Source organism: Lycorma delicatula, chromosome 6 (genome assembly GCF_047948215.1).
Source record: "Lycorma delicatula isolate Av1 chromosome 6, ASM4794821v1, whole genome shotgun sequence".
NCBI lineage: Eukaryota > Metazoa > Arthropoda > Insecta > Hemiptera > Fulgoridae > Lycorma > Lycorma delicatula.
In genome coordinates this window covers 84,990,627-85,011,648 of record NC_134460.1, presented here as the reverse complement: position 1 = coordinate 85,011,648, position 21,022 = coordinate 84,990,627, and the positions used below count along the sequence as shown (strand labels likewise).

Below are 21,022 nucleotides of genomic sequence, written 5' to 3'. Positions count from 1 at the left end.
ACTTTTGAACAGCTAAACAAACTTTTATGAAAGTTGTCAAATGATTTATCTTAATCACATCAATGGGTGGTAGTGCAATCATCTAAACGAAATAAACGATGAATGGTAGTTATTATCTTCAAGATGAAAAAATAAAATTGTTTGAAACTCATCATCAAATAAGGTATTAAATCAAAGCAAGACTTCAATAAATATATATATATATATTATATATATATATAAAAGCACAGAGTTTAAAAGTAAGTATAAATTCATTTCACTATTTGTAAGAATCTATATATTTTTTTTACAAAGTAAATTTTTGTAAATTATAGTTTATCAGAATAAATACAGTATCTTGCTTTATATATTAGAGTATTCCTAAATTTGTTTTCTAACACAGCACTCCAGGGGTACTCTGTTTGTTATCAGTTGATGGTAAATGATTGGTGTAGCTTTCTACAAGGTGCTCGCATACCTCACCACTTTAGCCTCACACACAGTCCCCACAAAAAACTCATTGTTGTTAAGCACAGATTTTTTAAATTTAATATTATTTTATTTAATTAACTTAATCCTATTATTTTTGTAATATTAATCATTCGACTGATTAGAATCATTCAGTTCAAACCACTACTACATATATATACTTTTTTTTCGAGATGAGATATATCTAAAAATCTTTTCAGTTAAGTCAAGAAACAACAGAAACTCTCTTCCTTTTCATATAATAGTATAGATGAAGCAGTGTGCATGCTGGACATTTTATTTTCTTAGTGCTTTACACTATAGTAACAATTCGAATTGTTTCAGCAATTTTATGTTACTAAAAAATTCAAAATCTAATCTCGGCAATTATAAAAGAAAGTGAAAGTTAAGTCTTGCATAATAATCATTAAATAATAATTCTATTTATTATTTCTTCATTAGGCTACAAAAAAAGGATTAAACTGCAGATGGTGTAGTAAAAACTAATTTAAATAAAGATGAAAATAAAATTTTCATTAAAGAGAAACCTCACTTTTTCAGGCACTGCTATGTATTTGCAAATCTCATTAATGATTGTTTAATATGGTACTCATAAAATCATAAATCACCAATTATTGTCAAGTGTGTGAGTAGTAAGAATCTGAAGTCTTTTGATATGTGTTTCAGCTGTACTTATTTCTATAGGTAGCTGTATCAATTATTCTTGAAGTGACAGTGTACATGTAACTATGTAACGATGTAAGATCCTGAGTCTAAAGGGTGTTCCTAATTAGAACTAAATAAAAATTATAACTAAGCAACAGGAATGAGGAACCTAGAATCCTACAATTTAACACGTACATCTAGGCCTCAATCTGTCAACAATTCACAGAAAAAGCTAACATTTAACCTTCAGTAACACTTCAAAAATAATATTTATAGCGATTATATTTTGGTATGTAATAATTATATCTTCCTATTTATATTTTGAACCTGTTACCATAATTTCTAACTTATCACAAGTTAATGCATTGATTAATTTTTATTTTAATAAATAAGTCTGTTTCTTACCACAACATTAAAGACAGAACCAATCATAAAACCAATACTCTGAGCAATAAAAACAACCAATAAGCTGATTACTGTGAACATACTAAATCTAGTTCCATCTAATGGCTGACCACTCATGATATAGATTATTGCTGAAAATACGACACAGCATACAGTCTGTAACAGAAAGATTATACACAATAAGAAAGTAACTGATTACCACATCAAGTTTAAATAACCAGTAAATCTAAAATTAAACTGTTCAAGCCACTAACTCACACGTTTGTTAAAAAAAATACATATATTACAAGGTTAATAAATTTATACCTCTCTCATTACACATTTACTATTACTTTAAACATTTAGATATTTTATTTTGTAAGCTATTTGAACAAACCACTGTTATGACAACTTATTTGAAATACTTTATAGAACTGAAATTTAAGCTTCTTAAATTTGAAATTTAACATTTGACATTTTTCAAGGGAAGATGTTCCAGACATCCTGCCAAACATAAATGAGTGACAATAGTCATTCCCACACATCCTGATATGATATTAGGTATTTATGCTTTTGGTGGGATTTTTTTAATCACCAATTGCTTATGATTATGTTTGTTATCATTCAGTTATCCATTACGTATGTGACAGTACATGTTGTTACAGTCTATTTCAGTCACTTCTGGACTAATAATTATTTTAAGCTTAGTCTGGAAACTTACTAATACTTAATATTTAATTTGTTCCAAAAAAACTTGAATATTACTTACATTGCTTATTTCAGAAGAATAATTCTCCTGAATATAAATAATAAGTGTAGACATTAATAATTTTATTATCTAATTTCTACTCATGTCGTTGAAATGAAAGATTGCATTCGTATCCATAATTAATATATCTTTAAAATAACATGAAAACAAAAGATAAAATTGTCATTTCACTAACAAGAAAAAATACAGTAGCGTGCAAATTAATCCGGATGCAGGGAATTTTTTGTTTATTTCTATGCTGCGGCTACACTGCTTAACTAAACCCATTATTTGTCTATGTAAGTGAGATTATTGTTCTTTGGTTATTTAGCAAATTTCATGTTGTAAATAGTGTTTAATGAAAATTTATTTCATATTATGTTACAAAATCATACTTTTGTATTTTTAGTTCTGTGATATACAGAGTATATCATGAGGAAGCTGACATACTTCATAAGTGTATTCCTCTCATAAAACAACCTATTTTAAAATTGTTACTGTTATTATTATTATTATTATTATTACAACCTATTTAATTTAAAAATAATAAAAAATTCACATAAACATAGGCCTGGAAACGCTTCATTAGTGAGTTACGGCAAGCAAAAGATTTTGCTCGAAATTCAGTTCCCCCGGTGAAATAAGGTTGTACTGAAGTATTTAGGATGTTAATTGAGAGATGAAATAAATGGTTTTCTATGGTTTTTGACCCGGAAAATTAAATAAAGTAAGTTCCAGAACTATATCTCCAGTAGTTTTCATGATATCCGAAGTAAAACTGAAAAATTTATTGACAAAATTTGTAAAGAATTTAATTCTAAAATTAGTGATGTAAATAAGTCCAATAAAAATCAAATAAATGTTTAAGAAAAATAAATTTTACTGAAGATAAAACAGAACAAAAAATAAATGAAATGACTTATTCAAAATTGTTTTAAAACATTCTGTAAAAACAAGATTTCAAGAATACCATTGAAGTTCTTTAAGTATTGAAAACCTAAAGTTGGCAGCACTGTTCTTTTCAGAAAAAAATTAAAATCAAAGTTATTGTACAGCTATTCATCAATTATCTTATTATTAATCATAACTATTCTCGTATCTGTGATTTGTGTTGTGTACATGAGCTTCTTATGATTTGTATGTACGCATAAAGTATTTGTGCTTTTTTTAAAAAAATGAGAAGTCATTCAAATTTTCAAATCAAAAATATGAACAAAGATTTCCGAATAGAAGAATACCTACTCACGAAACATTTTACTTAGTTTTCAATAACCTATGAATTAATGGATCTTTTCCAACTGTTGCTTGTATGACGTGTAGAATAGCCTGAACTTGAACAAGAAAATATCATTCAAATAATAACAGCGCAGTTCTTCACTCAGCATTTGCTGAATTTCATATCGAACGGGAAAGAGAACTTTTCTCCTTATCATTTACAAACTGTTCAACATCTTCAACCAGGAAGCAATATATTAAGATTAAATTTTGGTTGATGGGTACATGAAAATTGAAATACTGCTCATTGTATTTTATTTTAAGATGAATCTATTTTTACAAGAATTGGAATACAAAAATTGAGTAATAGTCACAGGTGGTCAACTGAAAATCCAAATGCAATTAAAGAGTCGAACTTTCAAACCCAATTTTTGATAAATGTATGGTGTGGTATAATTAGGGACAAGTTAACTGGACCATTTATTTTTCAAAATTTTCTTTCTCGTTTTAAAGATTTAAACAAAAAATCAATTGTTAGTTTTGCTTGATGTACTTCTTGAAAAAAGACAGCAAATGTTATTCCAACATGACGGTGCAACATCTCATTATTCACAATCCTTTAGACAGCATTTAAAATTAAGTTTTCTGAGGAGATGGATTGGTTGAGGTGGGCCAATTAATTGGTCTCCTAGGTCCCCCGATTTAAATCCCTCGGACTTTATACCTTTGGGTTTAAAAGAACTTGTTTAGAAAAATGTTAATTCCAAAAAGGAATTATTAAACCGCAGTTTAAACAATTTTGAACAACTTAAGAACTGTGATACTATTAGAAAAGCCTCCTTTGAAGTTTTACATCACAGGAGATTTTGCATAAACTATCAATGAGATCATTTTGAAGAGTATCAGTAAGGTATGAAAATTAAATTAAAAAAAAATAAAACAAAATTAAATACAATTTTTTTTGTGCAAGTCGTTATTTATTACTTTCCTGTCTGGATAGCACTATAGCAGAGTTGTAACTTTAGAAGGGAAAGTACTGTCCAATTTGGGCATATGCGGTTTTCACTGGATCTTGACGTTTTGATACCTATGGAACCCAGAAAACCAGATAGAAATTTTCCGGATGTTAATGTTCATATGTACATATGTGTTCAGTGTTGGCCTCAAAATCACCTTGTATCTCCAGAACTACTGGTCTAATTTTTACCAAAATTGGTTAGATTACTTCTATATATGGGGATTGATGCCATTAAATTTTCAACTTAAAAGGTAGGGGAAGAGGCTGTAGAGCAAGGTCACCCTCAGTATCTTGAGATTTCACCTAATTAAGGTCATATTTTTCGTAACTACATTTGTTAACAATTAAAAAATAACAATACTTGAAAGAAATTATTTTTGTAAAATCACACCCCCACCCCAAAAAAAGCTTTGTAGTTTTCTGCTGTGTTGGTCGTTACAGATGAGCAGAAATAGAAGAATTAAATTATTAATTATAATTAATTATTTAAATAAAGAAGAATTAAATAAATAATATTTACATTGCATAATTATAAATATTAAATAATATTTAAATTGTAAAAAAGTAACTTGGTCTGGCTGGATGTCGAACTCGATTGCTTGGTTGACTCGGTACCTAGTGCGTTAAGCCTTGCAGCTACATCAGTCTGTCGACTGTATAAGCAAAATTTGTTGTATGTAAGTTGTGTAATTACATTAGTTTAGTTAGTGCAGACCATCGTTGCTAGTACTGCCACAACAACGTGAATTAAATATGGTATGCGTGCACGCTTTAATTAGAATCATTGAATTAAATAAACAAAAGAAATATTATATTTAAATAAAATGATAAATATTCTAAATTAAATTGTGTGTAAGCTGTGGATCAGAAAAAAACTGTGTTTTCAACTTTTTTTGTTCTGTTTCTTCTTCAGTAAAATTTGATTTTTATTGGCATTATTTACATTGCTATTTTTAAAATCAAATTTTCTACAAGTTTTGTTGATAAATTTTATGCATTTATTAGTCATTTGACAAATTTATTGTATTGCAAACCAAAAAAACATTTCCAGGCAATAAATATTTCAGTTCTACCTTGGATATCATGAAAGGTACTGGAGATACAGTTCTGGAACCTATTTTATTCAATTTTTCAGGTAAAAAATCATAGAAAACCATTAATTTCGCCTTATAATTAATATCTGAAAAATTTCAGTAAGACCTTTCACCAGGAGAGCTGAATCTGGGCAAAATCATTTGCTAGTCGTAACTCACTAATGAAGCATTTTCAGACCTATGTTTATGTGAACTTTTTTCATTATTTTGATGAGAGGAATACAACTGTGAAATATGTCGGTTTCCTTGTGGGATATCCAGTATAACACTGGAAATAACTCTAAGAAAGCATTTCAAAATTTTTTCTCTTTGTAAAGTTTTTCTTTTTGCAGAATGACAACAATTAGATTGTGAGTATGGAGTTGGACTAGGGAGTGTGAATGCTATTTTTAAACAATTTAAAGAAACTGGTTCTTTTTCACCTCAAAGGAAAGACAAATGTGGCTGTAAAAGAATAACTTCTCCAACACAGGATCAGTTATTAGTGAGAAAAAGTAAACTTGATCCAAAATTGTCTGCTGTAAAAAAAAAAAAATTGCCTGCTAAATGGAGAATTAGCAGCCAGTGGAACAGACTTACATGTGACAACTTTTAGATGCCAACTTCTGGCAGCTTGATGAAAAACTCATAAAAAATTGCATCAGCCAGTTAAAAAGCAGCTTTTAACAACAGCAATGAGCAAAAAATGGCTCTTGAGGGCCAAAGTACATGCTAATTGAACCAATGAAGACTGGAAAAATATCATGTTTTCCAACAAGTTACATTTTTGTGTTTAGGGAGAAAGGGCTCCAAACATTAGAAAAGTGTCAGATGAAAGTACATGACTGGCTCATATCCAACAATCAGTTAAACATTCTCAGAGAGTAGTTTTGGTGTTGTTTCACAACATTTAAAAGTTCTTGTTCAATATGTCCAGTAAATAGAATGTTGAAAAGTGAAGGATATATTTAAGATTCTGAAGGAAAGGGTTGCAACAACTTCAAATCAATACCTACAAAGCAACGGAGTGTTCCAACAAGATTTTGTGCCACCATCAAAAAAGTGGAGAAATTTTTCAAAGAACAAAACACTAAAGTGCTCCTGTGGCCAGGTAACTCCCCAGATTTAAACCCAATTGAAAATCATTGGGCAACAGTAAAAAAAACTATTTTCAAAAATGAATTGTACAACAGAAATTGACCTCATTAAAGCAATAATGACTTCAAGATGAATAAATTTAAAAAATGTGTAGTACACTTTCTGAGTTGCTGTCAAATTGAGTAAGTGAAGTGATTTAAGAATAAAGGACATGTTAATAACAGGTTGTGTAAAAGTCATAATATTAGATTGTACAGGTATGATTTTTTTTAAATAAAGTTACTTTTTATTAAATAACATCTGCGTTCAGATTAATTTGCACACTGCTGTAATAAACATACAAAGAATATTTATTACATTTTCATAATAAATCATACAAGCATTACTGATGTTGGGTAACAGCTGAAAATACAATGTTCTAGAATTCTCTTTTATCTGAATGCACACCCAACATCCACTCAGTGACGAAGGGTGTTTGGCAACATCAACCAGTGACTCATGCAGGTGGAGGGTGTGCTGGAATTCCCATAATATAAAAGTAATAATAGTAAAAATGTCTCTGGAATCACTGGCTGATTTACATAACCACATTCAGTATGTTAATCTCTGAAAAGGTTTTTTTTTAATTAATACTGTTTAGAATTTGAGTCTGTGTTTTATTTTCTAAAAAGTAGTTTTCTGAATTTGAATAATAGAAATTTTAAGTTAAAATATTATGATTATTTATTTCCTGATTTAAATTAATACAGTACACTAGTTCTGAATTTGAGTACTTTTTGTTTCACAGAATGAAATTTAACCTATGAGGTTATCATTAACAAGCACAAAATAAATTAGTAAAATTAATTTCAGGACCTACAACTATTTTAGAAAAAACATAACAGAATGCATTCAAAGTGGAGGGTTAATTTTAAAGGAGATTAATATGATTCATTTTTATATTATGTAAATAAAATTTACTTTCTTTTCAGAAAGTCCTCGTAACTATTTTCATATTGTACTTACCAATACAGGAATATCTAGAATATTAGTGGCTATATAGTAAGACTTCAATGAGTACCACCTGTTAAAATATTCTTTTGTTAATATTGACATTTCCATTGGAACTGAAAAAGAAAACAAAATCTTTCACTATATTCATCAATAAAAATTTTTTTTTGCACATAAATAAAATGACAGATGTTTACACAGAATTTACATTGAAATTTTATGGAACCAAGTACAGTTATAACTGGCGATAATGTCTTAAACATTTTTGTACTAGTAATTAAAAGTTTTATTAAAGAATATTATTAGTGAAAATTTTTATGTAATCTTAAGATATTTAATATAAATTATGCAAATATATTATTTGACCACAATCCTAACCAACTGCAAAATTAATAACAGTATTAGCTCTGAAAAGTTTTTTTGAAAGCATGATTCTAAAAATTCTGATAGTGAATTGAAAACACTTTTTTAATAATTTAAAAAATTCACTAACTTTCCCAAGAAGTATAAGTAACAAAACATGTTTAGTGAAAATGTCTGTTAGACTTCAAAAAGCAAATCAATGAAACTAAACAATTATTCAGTAACAGATAACAAAACAAATTTTGGATATCTACATGCCTCACAAGCCCAACTGCACAATCCATGAAGTTGACTGACATGATTGTAAAAGTTAAGGTGGCAGGAGTAATTAACAAGTTAACCTTACAATTACATTGTGCAAGCATGGAGATTAATCAATATACTGCAATAAACAGGTGTATAGATGACAGTATATACCACTGAATACATATTTGGCAATGACACTGACCTACTGGTACTCTAAATATTCAGTTCACCAACTAGTCAGTTCACCAGGTCATAGTTCACCAACTACTTACAAGATTCCTTATGAATTTGTATAGTGTTTGTATAGAGTACAACTAAGACATTATGTTATATGTAAATGTTTTTTTATTAAAAAAAATAAAAGCATTTGAAATGTCTTCAAACTAAAAAATATATTTTAAAACCAAGAACACAGAGTGTAGGCACATTTTCTGATACTCCGCCCGTGGTAGTTAACAGTTTTAGAGAGATAATAGATTTAGAATAAGATATCAATAATGTAAGAAAGAAGGGGGCATTAATATAGAATAATTTAGTATAAAAACTAGTAAAATCACTAAATATGAGTAGATATAGGAACAAAACCTGCAGAGTGATCAAGTTCAAAATTACCAATCAAGTTATAAAAAATAACAACATACTTTAACAATATGAAATTTAATTACAATTAAAAAAAACATTTCAAACAACATAGATTAAATGTATTATCATACTAAATAATTAAGTGGTTTCCTAACCAAAGTTAAGTGAATATAATTAATGGTAATGCTACACTTACAATTTTTAATTACTTCCAAGAGTTACAACATTTTTTCACAATGCAAATGAAGAATATGTATTATAAAAATAACTCATACTTACATGTAAGAATTGTGAGAACTTTTGTGCTCATAGTTAGATGAACTAATATTGAAAACAGAAGATTATAATTATCTAGAACTTTAGCACCATCATTACCAGCTTGTATATAAAGTGCTCCTAACATTAAACCAGTAAATATGTTAACAATTAACCTCATATGTGTCAATGTCTGCAACATAAAGGATCAAAATTGGTAGAATGAATACCAAGGTCTAAGATATAACAAATTATAAGTAACAGAATAAAACTATAACAAAAATTGACAATAAACTTTATATCAATGTTTAATAAAAACTATATGAATAAGATGTATTAAAAATAAAAATGATTTTCCTTTTAATATAATAAACTGCATTCTTGCACTGTAATGTTTCTGCAGTGATTGGAATGTCTCTGGAAGTAGCATTCTGGAAATTGAAGGGTGTAAAATAAAAATAAAATGTGAACAAAGCTAAGTTTAATTAATCAGTTTCTACAGGTCACTAAAGTTAAATGATGATGACTGCATTTTCACTACATGCCATTTAAATAATTTTTAAAAAATATACTTGCTACTTGCATAAAATTACTGTAAAAAAATTTTTAAATTTTATAAATCTTATTAAAACTTCACAATAATAATATACTCTATCATAGTTATTTTACTTATTTACACAACATTAAAAATCAATTATTTGTTCTCAAGAGTTGAATGAAATTAATTTACTTATAAAAATTTTTAATCAATAAGGAGACATAGTTCACAACAGCCCAGTAAAAACTTTACACATCCTTAAGAGGGTCATTAATTTTTAATGAGAAATAAACTTCACTTGACTATTACAGTCATAATGTAAATTAAGTAGAAAATCTAAAAAAAAAAAATAAAAATAAAAATTCCAACATTGGAATCAAACTTTTAATGAGTTATGATGAGACACATTTAATAGAACAGTAATAAACACACATGTAACAGTAATACACATCTAAAATGGTACTAGACACATCTAATAAAATGGTATTAAATAATTATTTCTTATTTTAGAAAAAAAAGAAACCTAAACCACTTTTGATAGGAAGATTGTCTAGAATGGAAATGGCTTCATAAATAATCGATATTTTTAACTGACATCTTTAAATACATGGATATTTTTAATAAAATCGATATCCTTTTATCTTTTATTTTTTCTATCAAAAAAAATTGATATCTTATTCATGGAATTAAGCATTTTTTTAAGTTTGTGTAATTACTATTCAAACCTAAACAACCATAATAGTAGCAAATGTCACAGCTAAAGTTAATTAATTTGATTAGTGAACACTAACCTGTGTAACTAATTTCTTGTAACTATTGTTGCAGCTGCAACAATAGTTATAAGGTGTGATTCAGTTGCTTTTATTATTCTTAATATTCATATTTGCAGTTACTGTTTGTTTCTATGTAGTATAAAAAATTCTAATTTCCCTTTTAGATTACTCATATGATATTTTTGTAATTTTTTTTGAAAATATTAACAAATCAGGATTTGTGGTTAAGTTTTCGGTGTTTATTTACTTCTCGAGTTCCTTGCACGCACGCGTGCACACACACACCATGATAATAATATATATTATATATGTTAATATATATTTCTATTTTACTCTATTTATTTCAAGTTATAAAACCAACAAAAGAAACAAATTTCAAACTCAAAAATATTTTTAAATGTTCAATTTAAAACACAGCAGTTATAAAAGTAAAATAAATTTATCTTACTTTTTTTATACTTAGAAAGTGTGACTACTATTAAACAATTTTTAACTGGTAAATTTTAAATGTTTTACTCTATAAATAATTTAAGTAGTAGATGTTTTACTGTAGTATCTTGAATATGTATATATTTATTTTTTTAAACAATACTAAAAGAGTATTGTTGTTAAAAGAAAGAAAGTGTTTAAAAAAATCACTATAGAAAGTGCATTCTATTTTTTATAGTACTAGGAAAAAGGTGGGCCGCCTGTGGCCCACCACAAAAATCCTGAACATTTTTAGCTGTTTCTTGAGTTGTAACTTTTTAACACAGCTCTAACCCAAATGCTTTCCTTTTTTATCTTCAAAACACAAATATAATTTTTGATAAATCGTTCAGATCACGAATAAATTGTTCGAACAAATGAATTGTTCAAAAAGCATAAATCGTTTGAACGAATGATCATTCAAGAAGAATAAATCATTTGAACAAATAAATTGTTCGTGCACTGTGTGTAACTGCCCGGCACACTACCATTGGTCCACTCTGTGCCAATAGCAGCTAAAATAAAAATGTGAGCACAAACAACAAACAAACCCACATGCCATCCTTTTTTATGCGAAAGATATATTCACCACCCAATTTAGAGTAATAACAGTTACTGAAATTGTTTACAATATCAAATACATATACAGAGAGATAGCTAATTAAGCTGAATTAACACACACGAGAGTTGTTTTTTCAATCTTTTTAACATACCTGATCTCTTTTGATTTTGATAAAACCTCTTCTAAGTAAAATTCCAATCTGGTTCCATTGTGATGTAGCCTGTAAACTACCAGTACATTTTTTCAAAGGAAAACTCAGACTTTTTTTTGGTGCTAAAACAAAATAAAAATCATTTTTTTTATTTAACTATAATAATAGAAAAAATTAGCCATACAGTATGCAAGACATTTAATACAATTTTAGTACAGTTACTTATAGCACAGGAGCAAATTAGTCCAGTTGTCATCCCAGTAGATGAATCATGAATTAATTTTCTTTTATCTAACTGAAAATGTTGACTTTCAGTAGGCAACCTTATGAATGCGGAAAGCTAATTAAAACTAGACATCACTATGTTGAGCTTCTTATTTTTCATACAAACATATAAAACCTATTAACATATAAACCCAGTCTTAAACCCTCTGGCAGGATAAAGGATAAGCACTGTCAGCAATTATTAATTTATACTTTTATACTGTGTACTATTTACTTACTATAAATGCAGTAAATATAATTAACCAGATTTGAAATACCATGGTTTCTGATATAATTCAGTTATTGTATATTTAACATAACTCTCTCAGGATTCATTAAAATGGTAAAAAACAACTATTGAATAAAGCTGCTTACTGCCTGTTGTACAGGATTTTACGATTTTGTGTCAATGAACATACACAAAAAAAGTTCTTAAATTTGAAAATTTATGGAAAAGCTTAATAAATGATTTGGAAGCTATTTTGACAGAATACAAACTGAAATTGTATGCATTAATGTTTCGAATTACATAAGAAATTTTTTTTTCTGTAAACCAAATGAACCTCATTTATTCAAATCAGTTGATAAATAGATGAGGTACGACTGAAATTATTAAAGTAGATCGCAAAAATTATGCAGTCTACCACTTCTGAGCCTATTTTCACTAACTAATAATGAATGTAGGTGGTGCAAGATAAACTGAACCAGACAGGGGAGAGGAAAAACTGAAAAGTGTTAGTGTATTTGGTGCAGTAACAAGCAATAACATTTTGAATGCCCACAGCAAGGTGTGATGCACATTGACCTTGAATGGTGAGAAGGGAAAAGGGCAGGAGGGGAAACACGACCTGTAGCTGCGATGAAAACAGAGTTGAGATAAAGCCAACCACCAATGCATACATATGAATATGCTGCTGATGAAGGATGCAAGAATATTCATTGTCAAGGAATATTATGCACACAGCAGATAGATCAAAGGAGTGCAAGAAAAATTCTGTGCAAAGTTCAACAGTGATCCACCCACCAAGTCATCCATACATGAGCTCATAAAGAAGTTTGAGTGAACAGGATCTATGCTTGATAAGAAGTATCAATATCTATCTGTGAGCCCTGATATGATTTTCATTCCTAATTGCAATGAAAATGTTAAAAATGTCCTTGTGATGCCCATGAAGGATGAAATATAAAATTAATTTTATAAGATTTTACTGTGTTCATTTTATTATGTATCTTATAACAAAAGCTTCCTTCATATTGCAGATGTGATGGCCAAATGACAGAACAATAAATAACTATTCAAAATAATAACTAATCAATGTAACAAATTTATAGATATTTTAAAAATATAACATGAGTGAAAATTAAGTATAATTACATTAAATTACCTGCAGGAATATTATTTGAGCTAGTAATATCACCATTAGCAAACCATCTAACGCACTGTCCATTTTCTGTACCTATAACTAATGAATTAATTTTATCTTCACCATATTCACCACAGGCAAGTTCAATAACTGAAAAAAACAAAACATTACTATTACTTTAATGTAACAACCAATTGGCTATCAGTATAAATGGACCCTCCTTCTACCAAATGCCAACAACCTCTGTTGAGGGTGGATGACTGGGTAGAAGGAAGGGCACTCTATTGCCTTGGGGGTGAAAAATTGCCCCTGAAGGCAGATGAATCACCAGAACAACAGCACTGTAATACAGAAGGTAATGGGAAACCACTGCATTAAAGATCCTTAAGGATATCCTTATTTGATCATGGTATGGGACTAAGGAGAAATGGAGAAATGTCAAGTGGGGACTTTCAGTTGTATTACTCAGGTGCCAAAAGAAGTGGAAGGAATGGAGTTGGTGTATTAATAAAAAAAGAAACTAGTAGGAAAAGTAATTAAGGTGGAATATATTGATGATCGCCTTATGATGATAAGGATAGAAGGTATTAAAAAAAAACTCTTGTTATAATTCATATATATATGACAACATCACAATATAATGAAGAAGTTGGGGAGTGTTATGAAAGGCTGGAAAATATACTAGAGAAAGATGACAGGCATGTGTAGTGATGATGGGAGACTGGAATGCTGTGGTTGGTGAAGGACAAGAAGGCAAGATAATAGGAAAATATGGTTTAGGTAACAGAAACAAAAGAGAAGAGAAATTAGTTGAGTTCTGTATGGAAAATGATATGGTAGTGGGAAACACAATGTTTAAAAATCAAAAAAGAAGTAGATATACATGGGTGTCAAGATTGGATGGAGAGAAGTATCAAACTGATTACATGTTCATACAACAAATATATAAGAAGTATATGAAAAATATATAATTATATGCAGATATAAACTCTGATCGCAATTTAGTAATAGCAGAAATCAACTTGAAGCTCAAGAAAATAAAGGTTGGTCAGAAACTAAGTACCTACAATTTGAAAAAACTAAAAAACAAAGAGGTAGTCAAACAGATGCAAAATAGCATACTGAAAAAAACAAGTACAGGAGGGGAGCCAAATAGTGTGAATGATCATTGATTTCAAATAAAGTAGATATTCTAATCTACATGGATAAGTCTACCAACCTTAGTGATTCGGGCTTGAAATGTTCATAACAGGTTTTCGTACACATACCTTAGGAACTAGAAAGCTTAATAATGAATTAATAAAAAACTGAAATAGCAAGAAAAAGTGGTTATAGGAAAAGTGTGCTGCCATAGAAAACCAAGAAAGAGAAGGAAAATATAATCTAATACATAAAAAAAGCAGCAATGGTATTGAAGAAAAATGGAAAAAGTAGAAGAACAAAAAAGTAAAAGTAGAAAATTAGAATGTGTACAATTTGCTGATCAATATAACAAAGAATATATCTAATTGGAAGCAATGTAAACAGAGATGAAAAATAACTGAGAACAGATACTTTTTATTCCCTGACACACAACTGAACTACAGTGGTGGCAGTTTCAAAAAAGGACACATTCTAATTTACATGGATGGGTGTACCAATCTTAGTGTTTCTGGCTTGAAATTTTCATAACAGGTTTATCCGCCCAAGTTATCAAATTGGCTAATAAGAATTCTTTAATAAGATAATAAAATTCATTAGCTTCCTAAATATCTAAAATAAATTTCAAGCAATTTTTTAGTGTCTATAATCCAATCTATTCCTCAGCAGAATTGCAGATAGCATTTTTGCTTAGGAGCAATCATCTTAAAGTGGTTAGAAACCCATTTAGTGAATGGTAAAACAGTGAAAGGTTCTGTTTTCAGTTAGTAACCTATATATTCTCAAAGTATATATCCTTCAATCTCTGCAGTAAAGAGGGAAATCTGCCAATTAAGTAGAAGATTCGGGATTTGAATTGTGGTCAGATATGACATTTTTCATATGCTATGAAATTTAATGATTTATCAATAAGACTGTAATTGAGTATCAGCCTGTTTTCTAAGAAAATAAATAAACCTGCCTATAGCAGAACTCATTGTTTCTTATATGAACTGTTTTGTACTGTTGTTTTTGCAGATCTTCAGACTGTAGGTTTTGATAACATGTAAACTACAAGTTGGGAATTTTGTAATGTTGTTTACATATGCTTCAGTAAATGAATTATGTTATTGTAAATTATATGGTAAAATTGGATGGAAAACACCAAAAATGGACTTCATTATCCATATGAAAATAGATAATATCATGTTTACATAAAAAATTCCAGAAAATGTAATACATAAATATATATTCAATTTTCATAATTTGTATGTTCTAACCGAAAAATATTTACATTTTATGATCAACTTACTATGATCAGCAGGATTATGATATTTAGGACACGGAAGTTCCATATTCTGTAGAAACGGTATGAGATTTGCAGGCGAGCCTTGGTAGAGACATTCTCCTCTAGATAACACGTATACATGATCAAATTTTTGAAATAATGATGCACTAGGCTGATGAATTGTACACACTATTGTTCGTCCTTGAGTTGCTAATAATTTCAGTAACATGACACACTGCATACAAGATGAACTGTCTAATCCACTGAAAAAAAAACATTAGTGGTAATTAAATTAAGGTATAAACAACCATTATTTACAGTATCTTACAACATTTCTACAGACTGGCAAGTTTATAAGACTAAAATAGTGATTTTTTTATGGATGACATTTATTTATTTTAAGGTCACTTTTTTAATTACAACTTACTATACTACAGGCAGTATTCTTCAGTCAAGGCAATATGTCAAATGTCAAGGTGCACTTCCAGATCCAAACACCATACTCCAATGAGCTGAGGTGTTTAGAAGTACTGGATCTGTTATGAAGAAAACACCACCTGGCCTTCCCTGTTCAGTCTGAACTCCGGAAAACATAAACAGACAGAAAAGGGCAGTTGTCGCTAGTCTGAAACGATCCGCTAGGCGACAGGTTGTAGGGCTGGGTATGAAACATCATTTGCTTCATCGCATCTTGCATGGTAATCTCAAATTTCACCCATACAAAATAATGATCGTCCAGTAGCTAACTGAAAGGGATATTGAGCAACGCAAAGAATTTTGTGGCATAATAAACGCCACTCTTATGGAAGATGCAAACGCCCTAATAATGATGAGTGACAAAGCCCTTTTCCTTTCTAGATGGCTATGTCAATATACAGAACAGTCGGTACTGGGCATCACATGAACTACACCAAAAACCTCTGCACAGCTCAAAAGTAACAGTTTCGTGCAGTGTCTCCTAGATAAGGATCGTTGGTCCTTACTTTTTTGAAGATGGGGGAACCACAGTTACAGTGACAACAGCGCGCTACATGTTAAACAACTTCCTGTGTCCAGAACTGGAATGGCATCAGATGAACATGAAAGAAATGTGGTTCCAACAGGATGGTGCCCCAGCTCACACAGCAAGAGCATCGAGGAAAGTGGTTTGACACATGTTTCCTGGACATGTCATTTCATGATTTGGCGATGTTTCTTGGCCCCTATGCTCTCCCGATCTATTGATCTGGTGACTTCTTTCTGTGGGGCTACCTGAAATCAAGAGTGTACATGAACAGCCCGCACACAATTGAAGACCTGAAAATTTCCATTCATCAAGAAATTGAAGCTGTGTCAAATGAAATGTTGGAGAAAGCCATGCAGAGCTTTGAGGAGAGGCTATGAATTTGTGTCTGACAAGAAGTACCCCATCTTACTGACATTATTTTCCAAACCTAATTAAGAAATGCTGATTTCAAAAATGCAATAAAATATTATTTAATGTAAAACTTTTTTTTCTAAAATTAGAATCAAAGTTATTCACTAGTGAAAAACATGTGTTTCCTCTACTCCCTCTATAAAGAAAGATTCAATAAAAGTAGCAATAGTCTAACACTTCTTTAACTGTAAGGTGAATGAATTTGTGTTAGGAAGATATGAATTTAGTATACGGTCAAAGTTGTATTAGATTTGATTTGTACCATTCATAAACTGCATCAGTGTTATGTTTTATTTAAATTTTTCAATTAATAGCGTCAAGATATGGTCTTTTTTCTTATAAGTAAAAAATCTCCCCTGAAGAACTACTCCAACTGCTTTAAACAAAGACTCGATTAACACATAAAAGTACTTCATAGTAGTATTAAGTCAACATTTGGTCACTACCTTATAAAAATAAATCACATAAACTAATGTAAAAAAAAATAAAAAACTAACAAAGCCACTGTAATCTCTTTTGTTGATTATGAAGGAATAAAATTTGCAGAATCATTGCTTCTCATTGCCCTTGTCACACACAATCTGTCAAACTTTTTACTACTACTTGCAAGTGACAAAATTTGACATACATATGTTTTCAAGTTGAGACAAATAAAGAAAAACTTCTATCAAACTAACAAAATATTTTATGAGTAGACTAGTCATTAAAAAGGAAATAGCACCATAATATATTTTTGAAAAAGTGAATTGTTAGTAGGGGGTATCTCCTAGATTTCATAACAGAGATTGTAGAGGTTTTACAGGACAGATATTGTACTTCCAAGCAAAAAAGGCCAATTTTAATGTAGTTAAATAAAAAATATAAATATAAAACATAAACTGATGCAGTTTATGAATGTACAATTCAAATCTAATACATTGACCATACCCTAAACTCATATCTTCCTAACAAAAAGAGACAGCAATAACTTCACTGCTACTGTATTCTAAAAAAATCAGGATCAATATCACTGTCGATGAATGCAAATGCAGTTCAAAATATCTGTATGTAATTAAACATTATCAGTAATTCTAAATTTGATTTGGCTTGTCATTTGAAAATAATAATTTTCTATAAGTTTCTAACAGTGATTTTATTAAGTTGTAATATATAACTGCAATAAAAAACAATCAAATGATTATTATTTATAAATAATCATATCATTTATTACTTACAGAGAGGAAAATAATTAAGTAGAGATGATAATAATAATAGGGATATTTCTATTAATAGGAGTAAAATAAAAAAGAAATAACTGAGGAAAGTACAAATTTCATAGTAGGTGGGATAAGAATAAATCAGTGTTATTCTCTATTATAAATTACTATAATATTCCTTATCTAATACATAAAACCAAAAGTTTAATTGTTTGTATGTTCTCACATCACATGAAAAACAACCAACTTGTCTTCAAATTTGCAGGATACATTCATGTTATTTCAATGAAGGATTTTAAGCCTTTATGAAGAAATAAGTTGTGAAGTTTCCCTTTCAAAGGCCTGTGTACTTGAGTTACCATAATTACTACTTTTCTGTCATTTACAATTTAGTTTCTTCTTCAGGTTTCAATAATTATTGAATATTTTTTCTCACAACAATGAGGGTAATGAACACTGCGGAGATCCTGGCTAGTCAGGAATGATGAGCGAAGTGAACTCTGGTGCTGAGGTCAGCCCTGATGAAACTTTGGGTTGACCCCAAGGCTCACCTTTGCTAACCTGAACCGTGGGGTCCAGGGGGTGAAGCCCCCTGATAAAAAAATTATCAGAAAAATGATAGAGATTCCCTTTTATAACTTAGCTAATCCATTCAGCTATTATAATAATAGTGACTACGTTTAGTTTCACGTTAAATGTGAAAGGTTGGTGATTCAGTTTAAATAAAATTCAGAAAAATTGAAATTCTAAATTTTTACTCAAAATAGCAAAAAATACAAATGAAGTCTTAAATTATTAACTAAAAAAGCAAGACTTTTTTTGTTTTTAATCTTGATGTTTTTCAAATAAACCCCAAAAGTTAATAGATATCTAAAACTACATATTTAACAAAAAAAAAATTACGTTGTTGGTTCATCGAGAAACATCATTAAAGGATTATTAACAAGTTCCAATGCTATAGATAATCTTTTCTTTTGACCTCCAGATAGAAGACCTGCATGAGTATTTTTACTTTCTGACAATTTCAATGTTTTCAAAATCTCATCAATCTGAAACAAAAAAAAACAAAACATTGTTTAGTTTGAATTAACCTTTAAAATGCTATGTTTACTTTTTTTTATTAAAAAATTAATTTTCATGTTGTGAAGTGTTTAGGCACTTCCATATTAGTAACAAAGTGAATAAATTAAATATACAACTCGCAGGACTGCTCCCTTATAATCTAAAATATACGAATGTGATTTATAAGTAATTTAACAGTTGCAAAGTCTAACTTATTTTAACAAAAGCCATCTTAGCATCTGATGTATGTTTTAACAGTGGCTGATAAAACAATTATTTATCATGTTTTTTTTGTGTTGTATGTGAATATGAAATTGAAAATTTGTAGGGTACGAAAAATGCCATGCCTGACTGGGATTCAAATACAAAACCACTGGATGAAACACTACCTCTTCACTACAGAGATCGTTGGAGTGGTGATCTCTGTGGTGGAGTGGAGATCAGAGGTAAAAAAGATTTGCTGGTCTAACATACCTACAAAAAACAATCATTTGTGTAATTAATGTATACCTTCTAGGGGATATTTGGTTCACTCAATTAGCATTCTTTATACTGGAACATTTACCTAAACAAAAGCTATAGTTTTATGTCAAATAAATAACTCACTGATGGTAATGTAATAATGTATGGAGAACATCATCAAGTGTGCTCCTAAATTTCCCTAAAGAAAAGTATACAATATACATTAAGGATTGAAATTAATTGTAAACATTGTAATTGAAATTAACTTTTAAATTAAAAAAAAAATTCACTAAATTAAAATTCTGTATAAAAATTCAAAGTTACTGATCAGCTACCGAATAAAATAAATAAGAATGATAAATGAAATAATTCAGGGATATAAATATTTGAGGCTAAGTCTAAATATGCATAATGTAAATAACTCATTACACAATGAATAGTAGTTAATAATGTTATTCCAATAATAGGAATTATAACACTTGACCTAACCCTTTAATCTGTCTAAAGCAAATGCTTTTTTTATGGTTACTGAAACATAAATAAAAAATACTATTTATAGAATATCAACAAAACATAACAAATGGTAATAGGAATCAGTAATGTCATCTATTTGTTTCTTTTTTATCACAACTCAATATTAAATCATACACCATGAAAGTTGACAATGTAAAATGATTAATTGTATTGTTTTGTAAAAGTAACCTTCAAAGTTTTTTTTTTAAATTGTAAATACGAGTATAGTCACAAAAATTATTTTTTTAATTATTTTTCCTTACCAATCATAACATATTTTTTTATATTTAATACTTGAACACCCGTGTAGAATGTGGTTGCTTTGTAGAGGTCACAGGAGACTTTGAATAAAATGTAAAAGTGCTAACAAATATAAAATACACTTTTCAGTAATATTTCTACAGGATCAGAGTACACATATACAATTATGACCAGGAACAATAATTTTCATCTTACACATATAATCAATTTTTTTTTTTAATCAAAACATTCCTAATATATGGTTTCTATATTTTTTCACAAACTTACTTTTTTTGCAATTTTTTATTATGTAAGATAATATAAATACATGAAATAAGATAAAAGAGTTGTGGCCACAGGAAAGATATCCCAATTAAGTTTGTGGTCTGCTACAAGAGACATTAAACTTGAGTATTTGTTTTTTGAGATAACTGAATAAGTATGGCAGCTGTTTTTTTTCAAGGTATCCTAAGTGCTTTCTACAAGAAAATATCAAAGAATGAAAATGGTTAACATTTTT

The 21,022-nt window shown here is 29.2% G+C and overlaps 1 protein-coding gene across 4 annotated transcripts in view; it reads right to left on the bottom strand.

The window, feature by feature from the left end:
* Positions 1 to 21,022, bottom strand: part of LOC142325988 (ATP-binding cassette sub-family G member 1) — a 108,208-nt gene that overhangs the window by 4,983 nt on the left and 82,203 nt on the right. For all 4 annotated transcript variants that reach the window (XM_075368020.1, XM_075368017.1, XM_075368018.1 and 1 more), the window contains 7 exons: positions 19,129 to 19,274; positions 15,637 to 15,875; positions 13,227 to 13,355; positions 11,578 to 11,699; positions 9,110 to 9,278; positions 7,655 to 7,755; positions 1,519 to 1,674 (listed from right to left, as the gene is read on the bottom strand). In XM_075368020.1, the coding sequence (XP_075224135.1) occupies positions 1,519 to 1,674; positions 7,655 to 7,755; positions 9,110 to 9,278; positions 11,578 to 11,699; positions 13,227 to 13,355; positions 15,637 to 15,875; positions 19,129 to 19,274 (1,062 nt within the window). The remainder of the gene's footprint in view (positions 1 to 1,518; positions 1,675 to 7,654; positions 7,756 to 9,109; positions 9,279 to 11,577; positions 11,700 to 13,226; positions 13,356 to 15,636; positions 15,876 to 19,128; positions 19,275 to 21,022) is intronic.